This window comes from Phyllostomus hastatus, unplaced genomic scaffold (genome assembly GCF_019186645.2).
Source record: "Phyllostomus hastatus isolate PE091 unplaced genomic scaffold, TTU_PhHast_1.1 phas_contig_348, whole genome shotgun sequence".
In the NCBI taxonomy this organism is placed as follows: Eukaryota; Metazoa; Chordata; class Mammalia; order Chiroptera; family Phyllostomidae; genus Phyllostomus; species Phyllostomus hastatus.
Genome location: NW_025333860.1, coordinates 8,953,287 through 8,967,259, shown reverse-complemented (window position 1 = coordinate 8,967,259; position 13,973 = coordinate 8,953,287). Strand labels below are relative to the sequence as shown.

The following is a 13,973-nucleotide window of genomic DNA, read 5'->3' as shown; positions in this document are numbered from 1 at the left end:
CAAAGCACTGGTAATCAAGATCCTCACAGAACTGGTTGAATTTGGTCACAAATTAGATGAAAAAATGAAGGTTATGCTAAGTGAAATAAAGGTAAATGTACAGGCAACCAATAGTGATGGGAAGGAAACTGGGACACAAATCAACAAAGTGGACCAGAAGAAAGAAAGAAACATCCAATTAGAAAAGAATGAAGAAACAAGAATTTTAAAAAAATGAGGAAAGGCTTAGGAACCTCCAGGACATCTTGAAATGTTGCAACATCTGAATTATAGGGGTACCAGAAGGAGAAGAGGAAGAGCAACAGGTGGAAAACTTATTTGAACAAATAATAAAGGAGAACTTCCCCACTCTGGCAAAGGAAATAGACTTCCAGGAAGTCCAGGGAGCTCAGAGTGTCCCAAAAAAGTTGGACCCAAGGAGGAACACACCAAGGCACATCATAATTACATTACCCAAGATTAAAATGAAGGAGAGAATTCTAGAAGCAGCAAGAGATAAGGGGGCAGTTACCTACAAAGGAGTTCCCATCAGACTGTCATCTGATTTCTCAAAAGAGATCTTACAGGCAAGAAGGGGCTAGAAAGAAGTATTCCAAGTCATGAAAGGCAAGGCTCTACATCCAAGATTGCTCTATCCAGCAAAGCTTTCATTTAGAATGGAAGGGCAAATAAAGTGTTTCTCAGATAAGGTCAAGTTAAAGGAGTTCATCATCACCAAGACCTTATTTTATGAAATGTTAAAGGGACTTATCTAAGAAAAGAAAAGATGAAAAACATGTACAGTAAAAATGACAGCAAACTCACAATGATTAACAACCATACCTAAAACAAAAACAATCTAAGCAAACAACTAGAACAGGAATCAAATCACAGAAATGGAGATCACATGGAAGGTTAGCAACAGGGGAGTGGGAGGAGGAGAGGGGGGAAAGGTACAGAGAATAAGTAGCATAGATGGTAGGTAGAAAATAGACAGGGGGAGGGTAAGAATAGTATGGGAAAAGTAGAAGCTAAAGAACTTGCAAGTATGACACATGGACATGAACTAAAGGGGGGAATGTAGGTGAGAGAGGGTGTTCAGGGTGGAAGGGAGTGAAGGAGGGGATGAAGGGGGGAAAGGGAAAACTGTAATGGCATAATCAATAAAATATATTTTAAAAAAGGAGAACTGTTGCCTCTACAATCCGTCTCTCTCTAATCTATTTTCTCTACTCTCTTCTTATCTACCTCCCATGTATCCCTGGCCCACATTCTCTCCACTTCTTTCATTGCTCAGACATCATTTAATCCACTCATTCAACACAGCCTCCCTGCCCTTAGGTTTGTTCCACTCAGGACTAGTAGGCAAACTCCTTAAGCACAGGTGGCAAACACAAGGCCCACAGGCGGAATCCAGCCCTCTAGCTTGTTTCATCCGGACCAGCACCTTGTTTCTACCCAGCAGCAGTACCGAGCTCTTGCTTAACTGTTAAGGAGTAGTTACGTGTATACAGTCCTAAAATTACATTCGGCCCTTTGAAGGCAACTGCGAAGGTGATGTGGACCCCGGTGAAAATGAGTCTGACACCCCTTCCTCTTAGAACGTGCTGGTCTTTGCAGAACTGGGATCCAGACGTGCTGCTGCCAGAGGCAGGGGCCTGTCGCCTGCTCCTCAGCCTGGGCTTCACGCAGTCTGCCTGACCCAGGATTCCTCTAACCACTGAGGTTTTCATGTTCTTTAGGAACCAAATCCCCCAAAGAGTTTCTTTTAAAAACATTTTTATTCACATCACAGAAAAGTGACTCATCTCCTTAATATATAAAAATCTCCCATAAATCCTGAAGCAAAAGGCCAATGACCCAACAGAAAAACAGCCAAGAAGAATATGAGTGGGTGGTTCTCAGGAAAGAAATACAAATGCCTCCCAGGAGTATGAAGAGGATCTCAACTCCACTTAAAATATAGGAAATACAAACTAAACTACAATGAGATGCCATTGGTAACTATCAAAGGAACAAACCTCAACCAATGTGACAGCATTCTCCAAAAGCAAGGATGTGGAGAAATACATCTTCTCATGTGTTGCTGAGTACACACCGCTACAATCTCTATCAGGCTCAATTTGGCAATACATGAAAATTTTAAATGTGTATAATCTTTCACCCAGAAATTTCACATGGAAGGTATTTATTCTAAGGACATAACTATACTGTGCAAGATGATGAATATCCAAGGATATTCACAGAAGCACTGTTTATAACTGAGAGAGAGTGCAAGCACCCTAAGTTTTTACCAACAGCGGACTGGTCATACCAGTCATGGCACACTCACACACAGAACCCTGTGCAGCCACTCAAAGGGGTGGTGCAGCTGTACACTGATTTTGAATTATTGATAATGTATGTTAAGGGAACAAGGTTAAGTACACATAGGCATTTGCTTTCAAATACTTGAAATCACTCTGAAAGCACATAAAGGACAATGGCTGCCTGAAGGGAAGTGAATGAGTGACTCAGGGGACAAAGGTGGGAGGTTTACTTTTGACTTTCTGTGTTTTTATACTCCTTTCCCTTATTTACCATTAGAATATTGAGTTATATCCATACATTAGTTAGTCATGTAAAGGAACTCATAACATATTGCCTGACCCTTCAAATGCTATGCACTCCCAGTGCTGTCTGTGATGCCCGGAGTTACTCTCTCATGTGAGCCATGGGCTTCACCCAGCTAACCTACACCAGCAAGGACCCCACCCAATGGCACTGGGAATTGATCCATGTCACTCTCCTGTGTTAAAATAAAGTCAAACCTTCAATGAATCTCCATTTCCCCCAGAGAAAAGGTCAGTCCATTAAAAAGACAATCTCCTTTATCACCCAATCCCAACCTGCAAAATTCCAACTCGATCTCAGCCACACCAGACAGGCCACCACACCTCCCTCACTTGCCCAGAAAAGCCCCTCCTATCTCCTCTCCTTCCCTGTCTATCCAACAAATCATACATACCCTGTGAGGTGTCCATCAAATTACCTTCTGGAGCATTCCCTACCCTCCAGGAAGAACCAGTGAAACCTATCTGTGCCCTGAACAGTACTTTGCCTATCCTACAAGAAATTTACTGCTCAAAATGTACTTCATTCATCATTTATCGGTCTGCAGATGGCTACATTGAATCTCTGGTCATCTTCCTCAGACTGGAAATCCCCAGAAGAAAGAAGCCTAACTCACTCATTTGTATTCCTAGCGCCTAATAACCGCCTGGCACTCACAGGTGCTTCAGATACCTGAACTCATTATCACAATTTCCCCCATGTTTCCTCACGTATCAAACTGAGTTAAGAATGTTGTTTTTCCAAGCATATTTCTATGAGGTTAGTTAATGGTTGCCCAGCATGACCCATACAAATTTATCTCCCAAGTTTAAGCCAAGCCCTGAGCTTGGTCTTTTTCCCAATTCTCACACAGCTCTCTGGTGTCAGTTTGACCTGAGTTTCTCCTACTGGACACTCTGACTGGCTACAGTTAAAACAAAAAACAAAAAAACCTTTTGGTTTGTTTTCCCACAGCTGATTGCACAGCACGTGGTATCCATTTGGTGCACTGGGCATGCACAAAAACTACTTGGGAGATCAGAGTTATCTTTTCAGGAGCAAAGGGAGAAGTTGATATCCTATTCTGCTACTTTTTAACTCTGAAGACTATAAATTCTCTTAATGGAAAAAAGTATCTAAATAATCTGCCCAAAACTACTTATGATGCTTGTACTCAAATGCAGTTTTTGCTGAATTTTGCTTCTCCAGCCAATAAAAATGGTGGTGAGGAAAACAACAGGTAAATGGATAAACATAGTGTGGTATATCTATGCAATGGAATATTACTCAGCAACAAAAATAGATGAACAATTAAAACACACAACATCTAAATAAGTGTGCTGGGTAAAAGAAACCAGACTTTCCCCCAAAAGAGACAGTGCATATTGGTTGATTCCATCTATGTAAAATTCTAGAAAGTACAAACTAATCTAGTCAATAATAGTAACAGAAAACAGATCTGATTGCTCAGAGATGGGAGAAAGGCCGGTAGGAAGGAGGGAAGGATTACCAAAGATCGTGAGGAAGCTTTTGTATGTGATGGATTTGTTCACTGTCTTCATTGTGGTGGTGCTTTCACGAGTATGTACATTTGTCAGTTTGTGGAAACTTGCAAAATGGTATACTCTAAATAGATATTTTTTATGTCAATTATACCTCACTACAGGTGTTTTAAAAAGTGGACAGAGGTGAGAGAGGAGGGAGTCCATCTAAGAACATATGTATGCACTGCAGTTTCCAAAAGTGGTTTTCAAAGAAAAGGAATATTCAATATGTTCAATACTCACCAAATACCTTTCTAGAATGGCATTTTCCTGAAAGTGTCATTTTCTGGGAAGATAGGAATTGTATTTTTGAAAGGAGCAGCCAGGTTGCAAGCAGATGATTAATTATCATGGAAAATCATTGATGTATCATTGCAATTTCACAGTATTTCTTACAGTTAAAATAAAGCTCCTTCACATCTCTCATAAAGGTATTGTGAAGCTTTAATTGATTTGTGTTGGTGTAAACCCTTGGTTACCATCATGGAAAATAATTGAATTAAGCATTGAAATATAAATGTACAAGTTTTGTTATTGTTTTCATATTTGTTTTTCTTTACAATAAACATTGCAGAGTGCCAACTATTCTAACACATTATTAAACTAGAGGAGATACTGAACTCAGGGCCTTGCACATCTGTTGATTTGATGTTAAATTACAGAATCTATAGAGATATTTAAAGAAACTCAGGTAGCCACCTGCCTCTGCATGCTGAATAATCTTGCAAATACTATTTGCCTACTCATCAACAAGCAGTAATGACTTATGCAGAGTGAAGTAAGGAATATAAATCTGTAGGCTTAGTTGTATACATACTTCCTTTACAGTAAGGTAGGTATTTTTCCTTCTTTTGAGAAGAATAACTTAATATTAACCCAGCATCACAACAAAGAAATGCAGTAAAAATATAAACGACAATATTGATCAAAAGACAATGTAGACATTGTCCTAAGGGAGACAGAGTAGAGGAACTCGGAGTTTAAAGATGTTTTTTGAAAGGCTCTATCTGGAGTAACAGTCACAGCATGAATATAACAAGTGACTTGGTAATTGTCTTTAAGGATCACTCAGTGGAATCCACACACACTAGGCCTTCAGTAATTGTTAGACAGTATTACTCATAATTGCAGGAGTGAAATTTGAGACTGTGACCCAGCATCCAGTGAACAGACCTGGATATCACAACTCCTCACTATTTGCAAAGCAGAGATAAAGATGTTGCTATGTTATCTCTATTCAAACCAATGTGATCAGACATGAGCATGGAGCAAACTGTTCAAGAAAGTGTTGATCTTTAGGCAGAAACAAGTTTATTCTTTGAGAGATAAACATGTTAGAAGGACTCTGCTGTGGATCTAAAGGAGAGACCCACAGCAAAGGGGATAACGGTTGACATTCGGATGACAATGTCACTGTGAGACAATAAGTAAGGCTGTCTGCAAGTCTTTGTGGTCAGCTGTAGAGCATTCTGCTATTTATAAGGCTAGAACATAGTAGTCACAAGCCACGTGTGGAAATTTAAATGTAAATGTAAGTTAATTAGAATTTAAAATGCATTTCCTCAGTTGCTCTTGCCACATTTCAAGTATTCAGCAGACACATGTGGTTAGTGGCTCCCATACTGGACAACATAATATAAAATATTCCATCATCCCAGAAAGTTCTAGTGAGTAGTGTTGGGCTGGAATGAGGCAGAGGACAGTACGGGGATGCTAAGTAAGGAACATAGATTTGTGATATAGATTTGAGAATGGGACATTGGTTATTAGTGGTCATGTCACTCAACTCCCGAAGAGAAGAGAGACCTTGGTTCACACTCTTTTAGCCTGGCTTTCAATAAAAAGAGTTGAAGCACTCTTTATGTCCCCATGCCCTCTGAGACCTCAAAAACTAAATGTGTGTTTCCCATAAAATATTAAATCAAGAGAAATTAAGACAGCACACTTAATGTGAAATAAAGTTCATATATTCCTGTTTAAACACAGATTAGAATTTCTGTCAGAACAATGCCAGTGAAGAGTTGACATTCTAATTAATACAATTTACATTATAAAGCACTGAATATCTTTATCTTGCTATTATGAAATGCCCTCTTTAAAAAAATCAATGCTCTACTCAACAGGGAATTGAGTACTAAGGGCAGTATTTAAAAACCCATGTACAAGAGAGGTGTTTAAGGTTACTGGCATTTTTACACACCATCAACCAAGGTCTCTAAAAAGGGAAGCAATACACTCATCCTCTACCACACAGTTTTGTCATTCTTTCCCAAGCAGAAGGCTGTTTGCATGTAGCATCAAGACTTTCAAACTGTTTTTCTCACAATGATTTAAAACACTGCAAAACACAAACACCAAAAAAGTATTCTCTCTCTCCCCTTCTCTCTCCCTCTTTCTCTGAACCCCTCCCTGCCTTTTCTTGCCTCCTCTTTCCTCCCTCTCTCTCCTCTCTCTCTCACTTAACGTGAGGGAGCGGTCCTGAAATCCTGTGAACTCTCATACATGCAGCTTCTCACACAGTGCTTATTCAATCCATATTCTGGGTGTGTAAAAGGGGCAGAAAATCAGCCCCACAGTTGGGTGCCCAAGGATTCGTGTTCATTACCTTTGTCAATTTTATGCTATCGGTGAAAGGAATAAAGATGAGATCCTTAAAGCTTGAATTTTCATTTCCTATGACAATGTGCTTTTTCTTCATGCTTTATCACACTCCACTCCTTGGTTCCCACCCCTTCATAATTGATATCGGCCATTTGAAGCATTCAGCGAAAACCTCACGAGGTTCATCAAACGTCCCCCAGTCTATAACTCTTGCTCCTAACGTATTCAGAAGCATATCCATCCAAGTGTTTTCCACTTCCCCTGCACAGCAGTCCCTCTGCACAGGGACAAATGTAATGACAGCTGTATTAATTATATGCCGAAAACCCACATCGCTGCAAAAATGATGGAGATCATCGCTTTAAATATTTTATTAAAATAACCCAGTGTAGAACTGATAAAGTAGACCCTCTTGATAATGAGAGGTTCATTAATTTTACAAGAATTCTAGAAAGCTTAGAATGGTCATCAAAATTATCTCTTTCATTTATATTTTCTTAAGAAAAGGAAAACCTTCAATCATTGCTTTAGAGGGAAGAGTGTAATGAAATTTTCTAAGGTATTTTTAAAAATAATAACTTTCTGGAAAAAGTTTTGAAAAATGGCTTGAAATATGGAGGATTTAGATTTCATAGTTTTACTTGAAACGCCTATAATTTTCAGCTGTTGCAGTTTACCTGTTAAAACTTGGTTTCATTAGCATATAATGACTTCTGATAAATAAAATTGATACTCTCCGTAAACAAACAAGCAGTGCATTAAAACCCTTTTGTTACTGACAGCAAAAGCAACATAGTCTTGCCTACCAAGTGCGTCTCCAGGTACAGTTTAAGGCTATCCGTCTCTGCTCTTGGGGGTGCCCAGTTCTCCGTGGTCTCCATGGCTTCATTTAACCATTGAATGAATTCATCCAGCTTGTTTACAAACCCCTTGTGACAAAAAGGAAAAGGAAAAAAAGGACAAGAAAAGTATGTTAGTTGGTTATTTTTTAAAGCCAACCTTAAATATCCCCAACCTCACTGCTGGTAAAATCAATACCACTGCACTCCCATCCTAGTCTCACACTGTGGAATGAATTTTCCAGTATTCCTGGCACCAAAACCTATCAAAATGCAAAGAAATTATCCGTGACTTCCTCTAAGTTTCTTTCCTAGGAACACTTTTAGGAGAAATTTGGATTGGACTCGGGGTGTCATTGTAAAAGTGACCTAAAATCACCAAAACATTTCCAGCATCTCACAAGCTCCTCTCACCAAAAAACAGGTGAGGTCTGCTAGAACACTCCTTGCCTTTGGGGGGAAAAAGCACTTATGTAAAGATGGTATTCTTTATTTAACGGAACTAGAAATCTATTTTTTAAGTCACAGAAATGTGTTAAGGGACTTGGATGAGTTCAACTGACATCCCAAACGTTTGTGGCTGAGCCTGGCTGGTAAGACAGAGTAGAAAAGATGGAACCAATGAACAAAGTAAACACTTGACTCTGGGTGTGTCCCAGACATAAAGAAATATTCTTGGCTAGGAAGCATAAATCAAAATAATCTTGCAATTTTTCAAATAGTGGTTATAAAAATTTATTGACCATTTAAAAGAACACATCTGTAGAAAAGGAAATTATTTTGAAAAAAAAAGGAAAGCCCAGCTATGAACCTAAGGCAAGGAAATGGGGCTGGGTGCCTGCTGTCCATGTCTAGGTAAACAGCTCCACCTAGAGGTCAAAAGGAGTAAAGACAGGATACGACATTTGTACTCAGGGAGATGACCTGTGATACTTACTTACCTATTAAACTAACCTGTTTTTCATGTTTTGCCTTTTGATTAATTTTCAATAATATGTTTAATGTTTAACAGGATATCCAGAGACTGAAGTGATAATAGGGGAAGCCTCATTTTCTTTAATCATGCTTCTCAGAAACTACATTTTGTCATTAAGTTTTCTCCTTAGATAATAGTTGAAGACATAAACCTTTAACTCAAGCAATTGATTGGCCTCAAAATAATTATTAGAAGAAAACAAGTGGCATTGAGAACAGCAGGAAAGAGAAGAGCAGACAAATAACACTCAGAAACACATTCCTGTCAGTCAAAGGGGGATGCAGCAGAGAGGTGGACCTGGCAGCCCGCGCAGTGGCAGCAGTGGCGTCTGCAGTCCTGCCACGAACGCCGAACACTCCCGTGTGAGCCTGTTGGCCCACGTGGTGGAGTGTCTCGTGTTTCCCAGGTTCCTGGGTGCTACCCCAAGCGTTTCCTCTTGAAAACAGCCCTCCCGTGCCAAGTGACATAGGACAATCACACCAACCTTTAGAAAAATCTAAATTTTTCATATTCCAACTTGTTCCAAATGCTAGGAATCCATGCCAAGTAATTAGTTTTGGCCTTTCTCACATAGGTAGTCTGTTAGAAATGGAGGCCCTAATTATTTTTCCTCATTTTTAAGTTTTTTAATTAAAGAGTTATACTTTATTACTATCAATTGCCCTTTGTTTCTCCACTTTTTAATTTATTTTTATTGTATTTTTCCATTACCATTGAAGTCCTAACTCTTGATACTCTCATAATTATATTTTGTGAAAAATTAAGATAGCCTTTGCTGATCAAATGAACTTATATCTGTAGAACTTCATCAGAATATCAGAGTCTAGAAGATTGATAATTGTGAGTTGAATATAGTATTTTATAGTACTTATACTATTAAATAGTAGGTATTATTGAATTTGGACCTTGAATTGTTATATCTGTATGTATAAATTGGTTTGGGGAAAATTAAGTCAAGAAGTAAATTATTTTGGAAACAATCAGTTAAATCCAAAAAGACAAATAGTAAAAGATGTTATTTGAAATACAGCTATTCATATCTTCTCTTCCTCCAAAAAACAAGCAAACAAAACCATGTGTGTCTATGTGAATGCATGTGTACCTCATAATAATAAACATCAGTCTTAGCCAAAGAGCATTAAACACTGTGGTTCAGATTTCCTAACAGAATCATAAGTACACAGCAAGGTGAAATCAGTGAGATGCAGGTTAGGCAAAAACCATAAGACCCAGAGAAACTTTCTGGATGATCTCTCCTCATAGCCCAGCCAGCCAGAAATACCAAGGCTGCCTGCTATGGAGGACACAGAGGTCCTTTCATGGTATCATTCTGGGCTTCCTCTTAATTATATCCCATCCATACTGATTTTCATTTATTACACATTTTCTCAACTCTTCTCTTGCCAGTGCTGAAGAGTTTCATCAATCACAATGAAATCTGACAATCACTATTCTTAATTTGTAGTAAAAAGCTAAGCACTCCTCCTTTTAAGGAGATCTTAACTTTCCTCCTCCTCCTCTCCTGCTTAGGTGTGTAGTCACAAGAGAATAAACAGAAATCATGAAAGCAAGGGAAACTGGGGTCCATCTAATTCTTGATACCTTTCTCACCTGCTATTTGTCTACCTCTCCCAGACTCTTTCACTGTGTACTGTCAGCAAGGCTCTGTGCAGTGATCCCCAGGTCATGAGATACTCTTCTGAGAAAGACTAAATAAGTGGCCCTGGCTCGTGTGGCTCAGTGGATTGAGCTCCAGCCTGCGAACTGAAGGGTCACTGGTTCAATTCTCACTCAGGGAACATGCCTATTCTTCGGGCCAGTTCCTGGGTAGGGGGTGCACGAGAGGCAATCACACACTGATGTTCCCCTCCCTCTCTTTCTCCCTCTCTTCCTCTGTATCTAAAAATAAAATAAATAAAATCTTAAAAAAAAAGAAATACGAAGTAAGTGCCACTCGATACAACAAGCCATGCTATGTGCTCGAGAATTCATGTGTGGACACATACATAAATATTTGATGCTCATTTTCAGAATCTCTGCTACAGTCTTTGGGGTATGAATGAAGGAAAATGAGGCTGATGTAAGCAAAAACATAGGAAAATGGAGGAAAGTAAAAAGTTTTATTTTGTACTATAGATCAAGTCCTAACACAACAAATATTGATCATTCATTAATCCTTTTAACAAATAATTATTAAGTGTCCACTCTCCTTAAAGCACACTGCTGTGCAGTATTGGGAATAAAAAAGATAAATATCATTGCAACAAAAAAAATTCAGCAGAAACAAAGCATATCTAGGCACTGGCCTACTGAATTCAAGTAATTTTAATCATTTTTTTAGTTTTACAATAAATAGAGAGTTGGAATACTCTGGATTTTCTTCTGAAATGTATGCTGCCTGTATCAGAATTCTGTCTGTACCCAATCTTGTCTCCCTCCTCAGTATTTGACCTAACTGTGTTTGTTTCTCTAATATTCTTGGTTACCTGGAGAGTCACTGATAGCTATAAAAATTAGATTTTCTTCAGGACACAGTCCAATGCTGCCATCGAACCACATAAAAAGCACACTTACACACATTCACCTCACTGCCACAGGCTAATTACAAACTGTTGAAAGGCCATATTTTAATGCCTTCATTGTCCAAACTCCTGCTGATACATCCTATCTGTCCAGTCCCTCTCCGGACACTCTCCACCACTGGCCTCCTCATTGGCCCCTTTCTACCCCTTATTCCACTACCACTCTCTGATTCCTTGTCAAGCTCTCCAGGGACCCACTGAGGGTGACCCAGTCCACAGGCCCCTTCTTTGTCAGCCACCCCCTTAACTGTTCCCCTCGCCCCCGAGTGTGTCCCTTGCCATGCTCATATGTAATACATATTCTGAGAGTCCGCAGACTGTTGACTGGAGCCAACCCAGGATTCAGTCTCCAGAAGAAACCCTGGTTATCCAATGTGGGAGAGAATGGAGCAACTCTTAGCCCTGCTACCACCAGTTGGCAATACACTCCCCTCTCGCAAAGCATTTGCATTTTGAAAATTCCTTAATGAGGTGCTTTGAAAAAAATCCTACGTTTACACTTGCTAAAGCATCAATCTATTTAAAGACTAAGAAGCATAGTCAAAGTGCATGCAAATGTACACTTAGAGGTTTGTAAAAAATAATTTGCTAGAGCCCTCAGCTGGTTAACATGCATTTGAAAATTATATTATATTAAATTTACATTTGAGTCTTGCAAATAGCTACACTCTGATGGCAGGTTAAGAATACCCATTATTTCACTGATTTTCCTACCTATGTCTCTCCTACAGCAGAGGTAGCTCGGGTAAATATAAATGGGGGAGGGGGCGGTAATTAATTACTGTTGTGCCTGGCAAGGCGGTCATGTGAAGCAGGAATGAAAAGAAGAGCCTCTTGCACCAGATATGGGACCAGGTAACAACGACACAGTAGGAAACAAGAGATGGTCTCTGCCTTACAGAGCTGAAAGCATAGGGGGATAGTTGTGTTTTTTTTTATAGAATTATATAATTTTAGATACAATTGAAATGAAAAACTATTTGCCTAAAAGGGAAAAGGGGGTGTACACAACAGGAAGCAGATGCCACATTGTCACTCCAAGTCTGTGACATGGAGCTGATTATGGCCATTTTACAGATGAGGAAACTGATGGTCAAAGCAGGTGAGTGACTTGACTAGTGGCAGAGTTGGGACTTGAACCTGTATCTCACTCCAAGTCTGCTTCTCACACAGCACCGCAATGACCTTGAGAAACAGCATACCTGGAGACACGTCATCGGCCGGGTGAAGGGAAAGTGTGTTTCTCCCAACCCCACAGCCCTGACACTGAGGAAAATTCTCTGAACTCTAAGTCCTTCCTCCTTCACATTCACTATTTTCTGTTAATTTTTTTGAAAGGGGATTTGTGATGAGGCTGGATGCTTAATAAGAAACATAAATTTACTTAAGGTAAGGGTAAGAGAAGAGCAACTTCTTTTTAGCAAGCAAAATCACTGTGAAGTTTATTTCTAATTCACAGAAAATTTAAACTCAAAATTTAAACCAGGTGCATGCTTGAATGAGCCTGTTCTACCCGTGTCTCAATTACAGATGCGTTTGACTCAGTTCAGTCACAGAGATGGTGCTAGGCTCTCAGGAGGTAGCCCAGCCAGTGACCTGAACTGCTCATTTCCTGCTGGTGCTTGCTGTCTGGATGTGTGTGTGAATGTGTGTGTGTGAATGTGTGTGTGTGAACGTGTGTGTGTTCACCACCAAAAGGATTCATACTTCTCAGTGGACAGAGCGATGATGTCTGACCTCGTCTAGATCAAGTGGGCTGTGTTCAGGCAAGAACACCAAAAAAAGGAGCTATTTTTACAATATTTATGAAAAAAATGGTGAGCCTCTGCTGTTGAATCTTTTAAACATTAAAAAGTATTTACTCCTTTCTTAGTATCCCAAGATTAAAGGACTCTGTGAATTATCTCTTCTGAACAATTCTAGCTGAAACAATAGAAATCTTCACACAGCACTGGTACACACAACAGGCCGTTTGGCCCCAGGATCTCATAAAGACGCTGTGAGGTGGGCACTACCATCACCCCCATGTCACAGGTTTGTAAGACTGAGGCCCGAGGAGGTGAAGAAACCTACCCAGTGCTGCAGAACCAGAAGGTGCTGGATTCAGTGCCTGCATCTGGGGAGCCTCACTTGGCACCACATGAAATCAGGAAAGGCCTGTTGATTTAATAATTTGTTCAAGTCCCTGGCAGAAATTAGAAGTTAAAAAACCTCTAAATGAGAAAAAATTGTGAAGAACAGGAGAGGCTATATTTTAAAAAAACAGACTTCCAGCAAGATGGAGGCATAGGTGGATGCACCGTACCTCCATGCACAACCAAGATTAGAACAACAACAATTTAGAGGCAGAATAACACCCAGAACTGATAGAGAATTTATCTGAATGGAAGTCGGACAGCCAAGAAGTTGAAGTAGACCCATTCATCCAGACCGGTAGGAGGGGTGGAGACAAGCAACCGGGTACAGGTTGCAGCACGGGTCTCAGCACGGAGAGCAGAGAGCAGTGGGCACGTAAGGCATCCAGGGCACGCAGGATCACAGCAGGTGGACCCTGAGTACGAGAGCGGCAGCTGGCAGACCCAGTGAGGTGGCGATTGTGGACCCAGACAGAGCACACAGCCCAGGACCCCAGGGAAGGGACTGTGGTCCCAGGAGAATGGAGCTACCGCCACTGTTCCCTCCTGACCCCACCCCCACATACAACGTCACAATCTAGCGACTGGGGTGCCCAGCCCCAGTGAACACCTAAGGCTCCGCCCCTTACCATAACAGGAGTGACCAGACCAAAAAAAAAAAAAAAAAAAAAGAGAGAGAGAGAGACATGTCTCAAACAGAAAAACAGATCAATGCCCCAGGGTTC

The 13,973-nt window shown here is 40.2% G+C and overlaps 1 protein-coding gene across 5 annotated transcripts in view; it reads right to left on the bottom strand.

The window, feature by feature from the left end:
* The window catches only part of AKAP6 (A-kinase anchoring protein 6), a 480,213-nt gene that overhangs the window by 246,134 nt on the left and 220,106 nt on the right, over positions 1-13,973 (bottom strand). For all 5 annotated transcript variants that reach the window (XM_045841111.1, XM_045841112.1, XM_045841110.1 and 2 more), the window contains exon 5: positions 7,523-7,645. In XM_045841111.1, the coding sequence (XP_045697067.1) occupies positions 7,523-7,645 (123 nt within the window). The remainder of the gene's footprint in view (positions 1-7,522; positions 7,646-13,973) is intronic.